Genomic DNA, 13,693 nt, shown 5'->3' with positions numbered 1-13,693 from the left:
GAAGCCTAATTTACAGAAATCAAAATGAGAGTTGTAACTGTTGTTAATGAAACTGGGGAAAACCAGGAAAAATGATGGCAAATAAGCCCTGTACAATCAGCTACAACTGGTGGTACTGGGCTGGTGAATGTGATGTAAGAAACCAGTGAATTTGCACATACTCTTGTTTCGTCTGAGACTTGTTATTCATCATCTGCTTCCAGTCATATGCCCCCTGCTAGTGGAGGAAGACAAACCGTGAACCAAGGCCTGTCTGGCTTTGTCATGGCTTTAGCCATTGCTCTTTTTGTTAAAATACTAAAGAAAGAGACACTTTCTGTCATTCAGACATTTTATTTTCATAGCATAATATTTTTGCTTCTGTAAAGAGTTCAGATGCCTGATTCTTCTATAAAATTCCAATGAATTATCCCTTCACAGAGCAGATCTCTAGGTACCACCATTGTGGATCTGAGAGAGGGCTGCTCTGTAGTGGTGTGGCACAGTTGGTTAGGTCAAAACGCAGCGTCTTCTCACAGCCTAGTTTTGTTCCTTTATAGCATTGCCTCTTTGCCAACCTCAGTGGTGAAGGTCCTAAACCTGCAATTTGACTTTGGCTCGTTTTCCCTGCAGGATGGTACAGTATTTGACGGCAGGCCAATAGAATCACTGTCTCTGATAGACGCGGTGATGCCTGATGTTGTACAGACCCGGCAGCAAGCATTCAGAGAGAAACTAGCTCAGCAACAAGCCAGTGCAGCGGCAGCAGCGGCAGCAACGGCAGCAACAGCGGGAGCGACGACGACTGCTGTTTCCCAGCAGAACACACCAAAGAACGGAGAAGCCACTGTGAATGGAGAGGAGAATGGGGCACATGCAATAAGTAAGGCAACCCCTGCAGCTGCTTTCCTCTGCTGGGGTAGATTTGATTTTGAATAACCCTCTTGTACTTAGTTGGTGTCTGTAAGGCGGTGAAACTCAGGGGAATTACTTCAGGAGGATGGGTTTTTTCTAGAAAGACTTCTGAGTGAACACCACGTTTCCTGTCACAATGCTGTGTTTTGCTGGTGCACTCTCGGAATCCAAAATCCTCAGATACCTTCAAAATTGCAAGTTGAATCCAGTGTCATCAAATGGAGCTGTATGCAGTTTCCTAGAAGCAGGCTACCTGGACTTTGTTAATATTAGCAGCTTTTCAGGTGCTTTTAGACATATGATAAGAGTTGGGACAAGCTGTAGCCGCAGTTGATCGTTTTGGCCAAGCTAGAGAGAGGTGGTTGAGAGTCTGGGACCTACAAGCCATACTTGTATAAATAAAGCAAGGCCAAAGCACAGCCTTGAGCACTAACTACCCTGTAATGATCCATAGCATTACTGGCATGGTCTTTGGCACAGATTAGCCTATCCTTTCTTGTACAGCATGGCCAAAAACAGGGTAGAGGCTTCTGTGAGCCAAGGACCACTCCCAGCAGACAGTTTGGAAGCAGCCAACTTGCTTTTAAGGCACAGAGGAGAGACTTCCTTGCCTTTTTATTTCACAGCACATGCTTAGTCATCCGGTCTACTGCAGGAATCTAAGTGAAGGTCCTACCTTCCCTGGGCTTCCTTAGTCTATGGGAACAGGCAGTCCTCAAGAGCTCTGAATTCACCCTTGTTTTACTGGTGACAGACTGAGCTCATGTCCTAGATGTCTAGCATTAGGCGTATAAAACAAGGAGTGCACGTAGCTGTGGGTGTAGCTAAATCTCGATGGCTGTGCTAACATTGCGGAGCAGATGTGATTCATGGTTCTAGTTTCTGTGTGAAAGCCGTATTAGGGCACTGGGTAACATCTGAAATGAAACCTCCATGCATGATTTCCTTCAGAAAAAATTCTAGAGGAACGTGCCTGGCAGGTTTTGTAGGAAACCCCAAGAGTTCTTTGGCTTAGACAAATAACAGGTCAAGACTGCTGTCACGTAACAGATTTTCTTTGTTCTGCAGTGTAGATGCCTTTATCAGTCTCTGTCTTCTCTTCAACCTGAATAGATTCCTCTACGGGTCAGTGAGAAAAATGCTTTCAAACCAGGTTTTTCTTCAGAGAATTCCAGTTAGACAGGATGGTTTTCCCCAATAACACTGAAAGGATTTAAATTACATTTGGTTTTGAGAAAACATTTTTTTTAAAGTTCTGAAAAATTCCAAAATGCTACCTGTTTTTAGACTGTGAAATGTTAATGTTTTACTTGCAGCTGATCCTTTGTTTTGAAATTGAACTTATTTCATATACAAAGGGGTACAAACAGAAATGAAAGTACTTTGAAATGTATGAAGTGCTGAAATCTGTTTTTGTTGACCCTTTCCTTCAGCCCACTGGTAAAAAGTTTTTGGGAACGTTTTCCTGTCTCAGGACAGAAAACAAATTCTGAAGGCAGAAAACCAATTATCAGATCATCACAAATGCAGAACCTCTCAGACTTACTTCCTCTGATCTGAAGAAGCACACATGGTATTGGGTTAAAAAAAGGGGAGCCTTGCAGATCAGTTCAGATGTGTGACCGCGCTGTAAACCTCAGTCTCTCAGATCTGCCATGTTATTATTAGAAATAATCATTCTCGCAGTGGTTTTTAATAGGAGTTTCACACACATTTGCAGACCTTTCTTGGAGTAACGAGGAGGAGAAGTCCCATATGACTTCGTATCATCTAAGAGCTCTGTCTGGAGCAAGATGCAAGAGCATGACGTGGGTGTTGTCCAGCAGTTTCACAGAGGCAGGATCCATGTCAGCCAATGAGACCGGCCACCCGACTGCAAATTTCAAAGCACCGATGTGGCTAAGGAGCCTGCCAGGCAGACAAGTTAACAGAGCAGTGGCAGTGGGAAGACGAAAGGCCCTTGAGAAGTAGCTGGCCAGGTGGCACGTCTTGTTGGCAGCTGCTGTTGTGCCACCTGGTCATCGTGGGCAAAGAGGTGAGGTCTGCAGTTTATGGAGAAGGAGGCTTTGGAGAGAAGCTGCTGAGAAATCCAGGGACAGCTGACTCTCTGATCTGCGTTTCCCTTGCCTTGGGAGGACCGTAACCTTTCTGTCTGAGTCATTCAGAGGATGTCAGCGAGGTGGTGTAGCACAGCTGCAGACTGAGGATTATGCATGGGAGATGCGTACAGAGCTGCACAACTGACGTTCTCACCTTTGAGCAGACCTGTGCAAATAAACTGCAAGAGATCTTCCTCAGTAATGATCAGAAACCACTAGAAATAAGGACTAACAGATCTAGCTGGCATAGGTCTGTTTATTGCATAGGTCTGATTAGTGATCTTACAGTTATATTTCCTTCTTTTATGGTAAAGTTAAAAAAATATAATTATGTTAATGATTTAACAAAGAGGTAATGCCCTTCCGTTTTATTGCTTATGCATGGCAAATAGTATATCCAGCCTTACCTTACCCTTTATCACTGTGTTTAGAAAGTCTGTTCAGTTTCAGATGTACTAAGATGAAAGATCTGGCAAGAGCTTAGGACAAAAGGTTTAGGATAGGTTCAGAAGAAGTTTAAGATGGGACGTAAGACGGGTAAGGTGAAAGCTGGGAAGCTGGGAGACCTACTGGGTAGGAAAGACTGCTGATATGAAAGATAGGAGAGTCTTCCCAAACCTTAATTTCCACTGTTGCTGGATTCTGCAGAACTGGTATATACTGGGATGGGCCTGGGGAGTGTGCTGGTCCTTAGGCATAGTCTGGAAGTCACCCACGTCAACCTGTCGTAAAAAGGTGGGGTCAGGGAGCAGGTGGAGGAGCTGTCTGGGAGGTTATCTTGTTTGCATTTATTCTGACATGGAGTTCTCCTTGACACTGCAAGTCTTCCAAAAAAAGCTTTAATATATTTAATATAATATATTTTTATGTATTATAAGTAATACGATAGGTTCGTTTGATTTAAGAAAGGGAGAGACAGGAAAAATCTTATACTAACAACACTTTGAGATGCAGATTTTTTTTAAAAAAGAAAAAAATAGATAAAATTGCTACCCTCTTATGCTGCTTCCTGAATAATGTTTTCAGTTTTGAGTCACTTTAAAAATTAGTTTAAAAAAAAAAAAGGCATGTAGAAATGGAGCCAAACTTTGGATTGTTTTCCAACTCAAATATTTCTTACTGTCGTTTGTTTCATTATATTTGCAAGGATTGGCTTGGGTTTAAGAAAAATAAAGCTGTGGAAAAAAGATTGAACCCAGTTCCTTTATTGTAACTACAGCCATAAAGAACAACATCAGTGAATGGCCTGTCAAAGATTTAAGTCAAAAAACATTTCCTGAGAAAAGTCAGGGTTAGCCCTGGTAAGATCTTAAAAATACATATTATTTTTTTCATTTGCTGGAAAAAAGAGTTGGAATCACTCATTGGTGTGTTAAAATTACATTTAAAGAAAACAATCATAACTTGGGGGGGGGGGGGGGGGTATAACTTCTAATTTCCAGTGGTTTTATATTTTTAATATGTTTGAGGAAAAGCATGAAAATATAATGAAGTCTCAACCAAAGATCCTCTGGCCTTTAGAAAATAGTTTGTATTAACATTTAAGCACAGTTCTGCAATATGTGACCCACAGGCTATGCTTTTCACCTGTGAAGATCCGTTGCACTCGGTACAACTTCATCATATCAGTTTTGTATTGCCAGTGTCTATAAAAATCTGAAAAGAGCCTGAAGCAGTATCCCAGAAATAAGAAGCATCCTGTTTATTCAATGGGGTATTTTAAATGTTGTGCTTAAGACTAACCCTGTAAATATAAATGTTACTTAACATCAGTATTTAATTACTGATGAAAACAGGAAGTAATTGCAAACAATTACTGAAAGACTTCTCATTTTTCCCTCTTTCTCCTGATCCATTAAAGCTATGGTGTCAAAATCGGTAGTGGAAAATAATACGAAAAAATTGTGCAGGTATTTCATTGCTCCCTGAGGCCAGTCAGTCTTGCATGTACTAATGCAGGTATCAGCTGATCAAGGATCGAGGTTTCTTTTCCATAGCACAACTTTGTTGGGTTTTTTTGTTTTTTTTTTCCACCGTAATTAATAACATTCAAAGTGTCTGTGTAGGTTCCTCCATCTGGCCATGTACAAACAGAAAATACTTCTAAGTATCAGATGGCCTTGCTCTGATAGCACCTCATAGCTCTAGGACCTTGGAGTAACGCTGCTTCCAAGCCGTCATTTGGTTTTGTTCAAGAGTGAAAAGCAGATCTGCCTTTAGAGACAGGCAGGTAACAGGAGGATCGTATGTGGTAAGAGTAGCGTCTCATTTAAATTTTTCAAATTAAAACACTTGGAAGATCTTACTTCTTGATTTAGCCTGAGCTTCCAACTCACACTGTGAACAAGACACAGATGAATACATAATAGTTACCATGCTGCTGTTTCTCTCATCAAAGTGTGCTTTGAACCTGGTGATTTTTCATTGCGGTGAGACACAGAGGAGGAGTTCTAGGCTCGTATCTTCTGGTCGGCTTGAAGAGTGCCTTGCTCTTTACTGCCCTGATTATTCAGAACGTCATCAGAGTTCCCAGCTGCAAATGTCAGGCTAGATCTCGAGTACTAGTATATCCTGACAGTATTAATTTTAATACAGGGAGTTATCAAGGACAATGCTTAATGCAGGGACTCAGCATAGGTGTAGGTTTTGTGAATAGGCATTTGTAATTTAATTTGTAATTTTGTAATAGCATTTGTGAATGTGCTAGTTTGTTTAGTTTAGCTAGAATGTTTAGTTTTATGCAACAAGTCCATAGGTAATAAATATCGTTGTAAGTACAGGTATGTTGAATTAGGAATGTGAACTGTGAAACTACTGTTGTTTTCTGATTTTAATACTCAGTGCTATGAAACTCATTGAGTTATTTGTGAATCTGTGGCATAGCTATGGCACAGACACGGTTAATAGGGTACCTACCCAAATACGCAGTGGTACATATACGAGTCAGCATAAATTAGAGCAAATCAGGGTATTCGAAAGCATGGGTAAGGGTAGAAATCTGGAGATCTTCCTTCTGATGGCAGTTGTGTAGCATCACAGTCTGTTTTGCCAGTCAGTGGGCAATAGCTCAACAGAGCATGAGTATCAGGACAGATGGCTGATTCTAAATGCCATAAACATGTGGCAATAAAGGAGCATAATTATTCTACTTGTGAACCTATGGATCTCCATATGTGATTAAAGAATGACTAACGAAAAGACTTAACCCGGAATGAGAACTTGGATTTTGATCAATCAGAGCAGATCAGCTGGCCGAGGCATCGATTAGATAACACGAGGCTGCCTCTCTGACAGCCTGCCAGCCGTCTGCTCTTGGATGTGCTTTCTGTGAAATGGGCTGCACTTCTGTACATAACATCTGCCCGTTGTTCCGCTGCCTTATCTGCCCTTGACTGGTGTCTTGTTCACGAGGACAGTAATCTTGTGTTGCTTCCAGGAGGCGTCGTTTGAGCTGAGTGATGAACATTTATACTGAAGCAATGAAAATCTGGAGTGACAACATTGTTTACGATGCGAATTGGAATGAAATGTTGCCACTAAGAGAAATTCATCGTTTAAAAGTCACTTTTTTTTTCCTTAAGGAAACAAAAGAGCTTTATAGAAGCAAAGTTGCTTATACCATAGTCTAAACAACCCCAGAATTACAGCATGCACGTTACGTATATCTGTGCATCAGTTGGTCCCCTACATTTGGTCCCCTTCTTAAGGAGATCACTGACCGTTTCCCTGCTGTGCCCAGGGCATGAGACCCTTACTTGATAAATCCTTCATCTGTGAGTAGCCCCACATACTTCTAACTGGACACTGTCTAAGAAAAAGAATATATTGCATGCTGCTTTTTTAGAAGAACAGCATAAAGCTTTTCTCAACTGTATCAATCTCAAGCTTTAATAAATCTATCAGCTGATTTTAATGAAGCCAGCTTCAAGAAGAACTATACGGAAATAAATGCTACCTATTTAAAGCTACATTCATTTATACAGAATATCTTCAAAAGCTCTAGATTTTGATAAAATATCATAACTTTGAATCACCTTAGGGAAGAAAATAGAATAATAGGGTCAGTGACACCACACAGAACATTGTTTGTAGCGTATATGTTGCTTTAAGTTCTAGGCCACAGGTAGCCAGCTGTTTTTAATGCAGACCTAAAAGCATCTTGCGAATTACTTATTCTGATATATCTCCTTACAGATAATCATTCAAAGCCAATGGAAATTGACGGGGATGTTGAAATTCCTCCTAACAAAGCAACAGTCCTTCGGGGCCATGAATCAGAGGTGTTCATCTGTGCCTGGAACCCTGTCAGTGACCTGCTAGCATCTGGGTAAGACCATGACTGAAACCAGCTGCTGCAATTAGAGTCTATTTAGAGATGCAAGAACTTGAGAGCATATAGTAGAGGTTAATCAGTAATCTCTCTGCTGTTTTTCCAGCCTGCAACTGTTTTTTTCAGCAGTACTGTACCTATGTAGGAGTTAAGTAATTATAAGGTGACGCAGAATATGAAGCATTTGCACATTTAAGACGTGTGCTCTGTGGCCCTGAATACACATTAACAAATTTTAAAGGTTTTTAAAATAACTGGATAATTCTCAGAGTATTAGAAGTTCATGCAATCTGCTCCTGCTCTTCTGAGTTAATGGTGCACATTGGGGTCTCAGAAAGCCTTTGCCATCCAAATTCTCTTTTAGAAAGTATAGAGACTAAAGCAGAGTTCTCCTTTGCTGTGTCTGCATTAGCATGGTACAGCACAAATTAGAGTAGGTCTGGAAAGCAGGACTATTGCGTGAGGGCCTTATGTCACCACTGTTTGTATTGGAGTGGGGTGCTTCAGATTGGACCTGGTTATGTCTGATAAACTAATCATTAAGAAATGGTTTGAGGGCATATTTTGGCTCAATTTCATTGAAAAATAGTCTTATTTGTGTTCTCTGGTGCTGCTCAGCCATGACAACCAAAGCATGCTAAGTAGGACAATCAGCAGACTGACTTAGAAAAAACGCTTTCGATCCAAACTTAAATGCTAATGTAAACATAGTCTGAGAGCTGTGCTCAGTGTTGGAACCTGTGTTTGTCCATACTTAAAATTAAAACCTTAAAATGAAGGCAAAATTTAAATGGTCTAACTGAGAACATGTAGGAAAGCTGATACAAGTTAGAGGAAAGGAATGGGTCTTCATCATTCAAAGTTATCACAACACATTTCTTACAAGGAAAGGGAAAGTCTTTTTTTTTTTCCCTTTTTGCAAGATCATTTTTGCAAGGCTTATGATATCTTCGTCCACTTAATGCATGAAACTAAAAAATTAGAATGCAAACGGGAATTCAAGGCTCCAGCCTTGAAATACATAGAGAAAAAGCATAATGCACAAAAAAACATAATGCACAAAAAGCATAATGAATTAGCAGAAATAAATATATTGGAGAAATAGCACAAGGTCTCTAACAGAGTTTCCAAAGAATGATTTCAGATGACAAACAGGATTTTTCAAAAACAGAATCTTTCTGAATATAATTTATTTCTGGAATGTCCAGGCCTAATATAACTTTTTAACATTTGTAATACTAGGTATCTTCATGTATTCATTTTAAGTGGGCACAGAAGCAGAATTTGCAAAAAGTGTATGTAGGGGTTTTGGGTGAACTACGTGGGTTTTCAGCTCTTTTTTTTCCATAGGCTTGGTGAGTCTTCTGATCTGTTATAGTCTGTGGGTGATACCATGATACAGACGAGAGCAGTAATAGCAGCCGTGCTCCTGTGCCATGCACTTGCTGTATTTTCTGCTAACCTTATTCTTCTACCCACTCAGTCTTCTAGTATCTCAAGCAGTATTATTAGGCAGTATTACTTATCCCTAGCAAAGATCCAAGCCGAAGTATTATTATTATTATTAACAAGGGAACTTCTGATCATTAAGATCACTCTTCTACTAAAACAGGTCAGCATAAAACAGTTACTTCACACAGATCGTCCTCTTCCCAGCATATAGTTGAATGAGCCATAAAATTAGATTTATGTCATGTATAAATAAATAAAAATTAGGATTGATGAATGTGGTAGAACTGCAGCATATTTCATAATTGTTCTGGCCCAAATCTGAGAGGTTGTTTTCAAGGGAAAAAAATGAATTAGGGGAAGGCAAAGAATCTGTGATGCTCATGAAATGTTAGGTCCTGTGTAATGACTTGTAAATAATAAGTGATGCTGAATACTCTAACTTTAATACTCTAACTTTTCAATACATGTATGCCCAAATGCTTTAATTACCCATAGATAATGCTAAATCTTGACCTAATAGTGAAGGAAACATCAAAAATGAAGATGCAATTATTTACATAACCCCATTAAATTGTTTTCATGGTTCGTTCTTATTAAACATGAAAATCTAGAGAAGTTTCATAGAATCTAGGAGAGATTTTCAGTAGCAGGGGCAAACTTAGAAGTTTCATGGGCCATCTTGAGGGCTGTTGTCCTTCTTAGTACTTTATTTAGGATCATTCAAATGGAGGCACTGTATTTGTTGATACAATAGATCTCCTTTAGCCAAGTCATCCTAAACAACATGCCTTATAATAGTAAACATATCCATTGTGGTATTTATTTGAATTTTATGGAAAACAGCCTTCAGATGATCCATTAGCACAACCACATTATCTAAGGAAGAATCCATGGGGAGAAAGAATACCATACAGAATTATTCTTTAGGGACACCTGGTGGCGCCTGAGATGAAGTGAAGAATGCTGCTTTATTCTGGAGAATACCTGCGCAGCTGAAGTTAGGCATCTACTCAAGTGCTCTGTTCCTCTGCAGGTACCTACATCTCTCAACTCATTATATAGGGAGTTAAGACTCCTCAGCATAGGTGCTCAGACCTCATCTGTTGGCTTTGGCATTGGTAACTACTTCCTGGTATCCAGCTCACTGTCTTTGCAAGTGCTTGCCATGCTGCATTGACAGGGTCTGTAGTTCATGGTCCTTGTATGCAAAGTTTAAACTGGGACTGAGGAACCAGTGGGTGATGAATTCTGCTGCAGAGTGCTAAGCACTAGTAGATGGATAAAGAGACGAGCACGGTGCAGTGATGTCTTACACAGTTTACCATAAAGCTGGAGGACAATAATCAGCACCATTAGTTATATTTTTAAGATAACGTCTCACTATCCCTTCAGTTAGGCTTTGCCATTCAGAGTAGTAGGTCTTTATTAATAAGCTTTGCTATTGATATTGGAAGCATATAAGTGCATGCATGGGCTGAAAGCACAGCCAGGTACTGTATCTCAAGCAGACTAATGGCAGTGCAATGAAAATGCAAATGACTTAGATTCATGTGCATCTTGATCAGATTTTAGCCTGCTCCTAAGAAACAAAGTGAATTCAGTTAGCCTTCAAATAATGCAGCAATGAGTGAGTGCCTTATGAAGCTTACACGACTGAAATAGCATGGATCGCACAGCAAAAAATGAAACCGAAGGAAGGGATTGGATTGATGATGCCATTGCACAAAGAAGTATTTGAGATGTCTGGTGTAATAATAGTGCAGGTTATCATCTACAGGTAAACTATGTATTATGGCATCGGGTAAACAAGGCGGGAGAAATTCCCTAAGGTATACAGTATGCTGCAGTTCTGTTTGTCCTTTACAAAGTAATGCTTCAAAAAATACAACTGCAGTTAGTCTGATGTGCAAAAAATGAATTGTTAGGTTCTATAATATCCATATTGTGCTGCCCAGTCCTTAGTTTTCTTCTGTTTTCCCATCTGCCTGATTGTACCCATCTGTTGTCTCCTTAAAAAAACACATACAAAACCCTAACTATTAAATAAGTGAAATAACGCATTTGTTCTGTTTATATACTGCCTAGCGCAATTGAATCTCAATTTGTGGCAAAGTATTTTCTTCAAGCCCTGTTATACAAGTAATAAATCTAACAATTCGTGCCAGTTTAGAAAGCAACCTGATGTAATCTTCAAAGCACTAAAAGAATAATGCAGGTTCACGACCTAATCTGAAGCAAGCTGTGTTAAGGGGATTTGTTTGCAGAACAAATTATCCAAAATTAGAGCGTCGGTTTCCAGAGTTAGTGAGTACCCCACTGACAGAAAGGGAGTTGTATATTTGATGTTCCATCTACTCAATCACAATGACTTTTAAGGGTGTGAAGGGTAGCACAGGGATGTATATTTTCTGGACTTTGCAAAAGGCTATTTAAAAAATATATGTGGATACAGGAATTTCTCTGATCACAGTCAGAAAAATGTATTCTGCAACTGCTCTTCATCTTCCACCGCACCCATAACCCTTGAAGTGGAAGATGGAGGAGACTAGAGATACCAGTGAAGGCTATCAAAAGCATGGCTGTCACCAGATGCTTATGAGAAGAATGCTTAGATGTTACAAAGGGAAGCATTGTAATAGTGCAGTAAAGAACATACACGCAGTTTTTGTAAAAAGACTAATTACACCTTATGAAGGTAATCAACATTCTGAAATGAGTAATTGCATATAATGTTTTTGACTAGTTAAATATATATATATGTGTGTATATAATCTTGAGATATGGCCATCCCCACCCATAATTCCAATTTTGCTCTTAAAATCCAGGTGTCCTCCTCTTCAAAGACTGATCTCTTCCACGAAATATCTTTCAATTTCTATTTTGTAATGGAATGACACGCACACGTTATTACAGATGGTTGTGTTCTGTGGGTGTTGCAGAAACTCATTACAGCTACGTCCACATTAGCAAACTAAACATGCCTGGGAATATTCCGAGGCACGGAGGCCAGCTGGCACGCAGCGGCCAGTGTCTGTGCTAGCAAACCGTCCTGGCTGCCAAACGGGGCGGCTGCCCACGGGCCGCACGCTGGGGCTGTCTCTGGTCTGTTCCCTACGGCCAGGAGTTACTCAGGGATGGGCAGGGCCCCGAGCGCAGCGATGCGCCCTGACGGCCCCGGCAGAGAGAGCCAACTCAAACAGGCCACGCTCTGGCCAGGGAGCAATCTGCCAGCCTGCTCGCATAGGTGATCATGGTCCAGTGACCCAGAATGTTCCTGAACATGTTTGGATTTCCCAGTATTGAAGTAGACTGTGAATGTCAAGGTTGCCGGAGCCTTGAATTTCAAAAGCTTTTCTAGTTGGATTTAAGATACTTCTGTCTGGACATTGAGGCAGTTTCCAAGATCACGCTCTGTTCTCTTACATCCACCCATGCCCTTGCAGTAATTCTCGTGGCTGTGAAGCAGAAGAACCTGGCCTCATTCCCAAAACCCAGCAGTAGGTTTCTTGGCTTATCTTTGCTGACCTACACTGGCCTCTTTCAGACAGGGGAACTTTGTATCTTGCAGAGCTCTGCGTGCGTCTTCGCTCTCCTTAGTCAGCATAAGAACTAGCCATAAAAGCTGTTGTCCATAAGATCTTTCGAGTAAGGCCGTATATGGCAGAAGCAGGAAAAGATGTCGCTGGGACATTTTCTGCCTTCATCTTGGGGTTTTACGTAATGCTTTGAGTTACTGTATTCCTCACATCAGCTGTTTAGGACCTGTTGTGAACTACCTCCTGAATAATCCTTTTGAATTACCAGTTTGAAGGAGTTGATTTCACACACACACACACACACACACACACACACACACACACACACACAGACAGTGCCAGGTGTTAATTCTGCTAACCATAAGTGCTTATTCATTAGCAGATGACTTTACTGGGGCCAATTTCTTTGTTGTATCAAATCCGCTAATGCAGATGGGTCAGCCATTAGGTGAGCTCTGTTTGAACAACCTGTTGCAGGGAGCAGTATCGCAGAATCAGCAGGACAGACGGTACGTCTTCCGATACGGCTTAGGCACTTAACTTCTCCCTCTGGGTACCTCTGAGGCACTTCCCTCTACTGACTCATTAGGAAACATAAGCACTTACTTTAAGAGACCTGTTTTATTAAGGAAACGTTAGGTGTATAAATGAGGAGGAGTTTCCTTCCCTTTATGCTTTTAATAATCTCTTTTAAAGCAAAATAAAAAATCCAACCTGTTTTAGCCAGAAGTGTTAAATACATGTTAGCAATACTGGCTATCAAAATTATTGTAATTATAAGACTGCACCTGAAGATTTGAAATACCAAGCTTCAACAATCATCTTTAAAATTTCTTTATACACTGCAGCTGTTTTAACCTCTCTGCTGGCTATTATGGAATAGGGATTTTATATGCCACAAATAAAATTCCGCAAGCATTCTTTCACCTTGATTCATGATTATACAAGGGCTGAAGGGCATGAAATAAAATTCCTTCAGAAGTAAGCCTTCCTAAAATTTGGCAGTACTCTTCCGTAGTGCAGAACAGTATACCTATTACTCAAGTGTTCATGACTCGCATGTTGGAATGAGCTGCTTTATCATGCAGATAGAAATGCTTCTGTGAGCTAAGGAGATTAAATATCTTTCTGAATTGTGCTTGAACTATGGTTCTCTAATAAGGCAGGGTTCACTGAATCATTCAACAGAAATCAGAATACTTTCCAGAATAGAGAATACTCTTTTTCTTTCCCCGGCAACAAAGGGGAAGACACACAAATACCCCTGCCACACACTGGTAGGCTTATAAAGCCTCTCTGCAGGGACACATAATAGTTTATGTAGCCTTAGGAAGAAGAAAATGGAAAAACAAAATTAAAATACTGGAAAATAAGATTGCCCA

General features: G+C 40.3%; 1 protein-coding gene across 5 annotated transcripts in view; it reads left to right on the top strand.

Annotated features, from left to right (window-relative positions):
* TBL1X (transducin beta like 1 X-linked) overlaps window positions 1-13,693 on the top strand; it is a 199,551-nt gene that overhangs the window by 163,253 nt on the left and 22,605 nt on the right. For all 5 annotated transcript variants that reach the window (XM_066982298.1, XM_066982303.1, XM_048066885.2 and 2 more), the window contains 2 exons: window positions 613-862; window positions 7,188-7,320. In XM_066982298.1, coding sequence (XP_066838399.1) covers window positions 613-862; window positions 7,188-7,320 — 383 coding nt within the window. The remainder of the gene's footprint in view (window positions 1-612; window positions 863-7,187; window positions 7,321-13,693) is intronic.

The sequence above is a fragment of the Anser cygnoides genome, chromosome 1 (assembly GCF_040182565.1).
Source record: "Anser cygnoides isolate HZ-2024a breed goose chromosome 1, Taihu_goose_T2T_genome, whole genome shotgun sequence".
Taxonomy (NCBI): Eukaryota; Metazoa; Chordata; class Aves; order Anseriformes; family Anatidae; genus Anser; species Anser cygnoides.
Note: the sequence above shows the minus strand (reverse complement) of the source record. Positions and strands in the feature narration are given on the sequence as shown.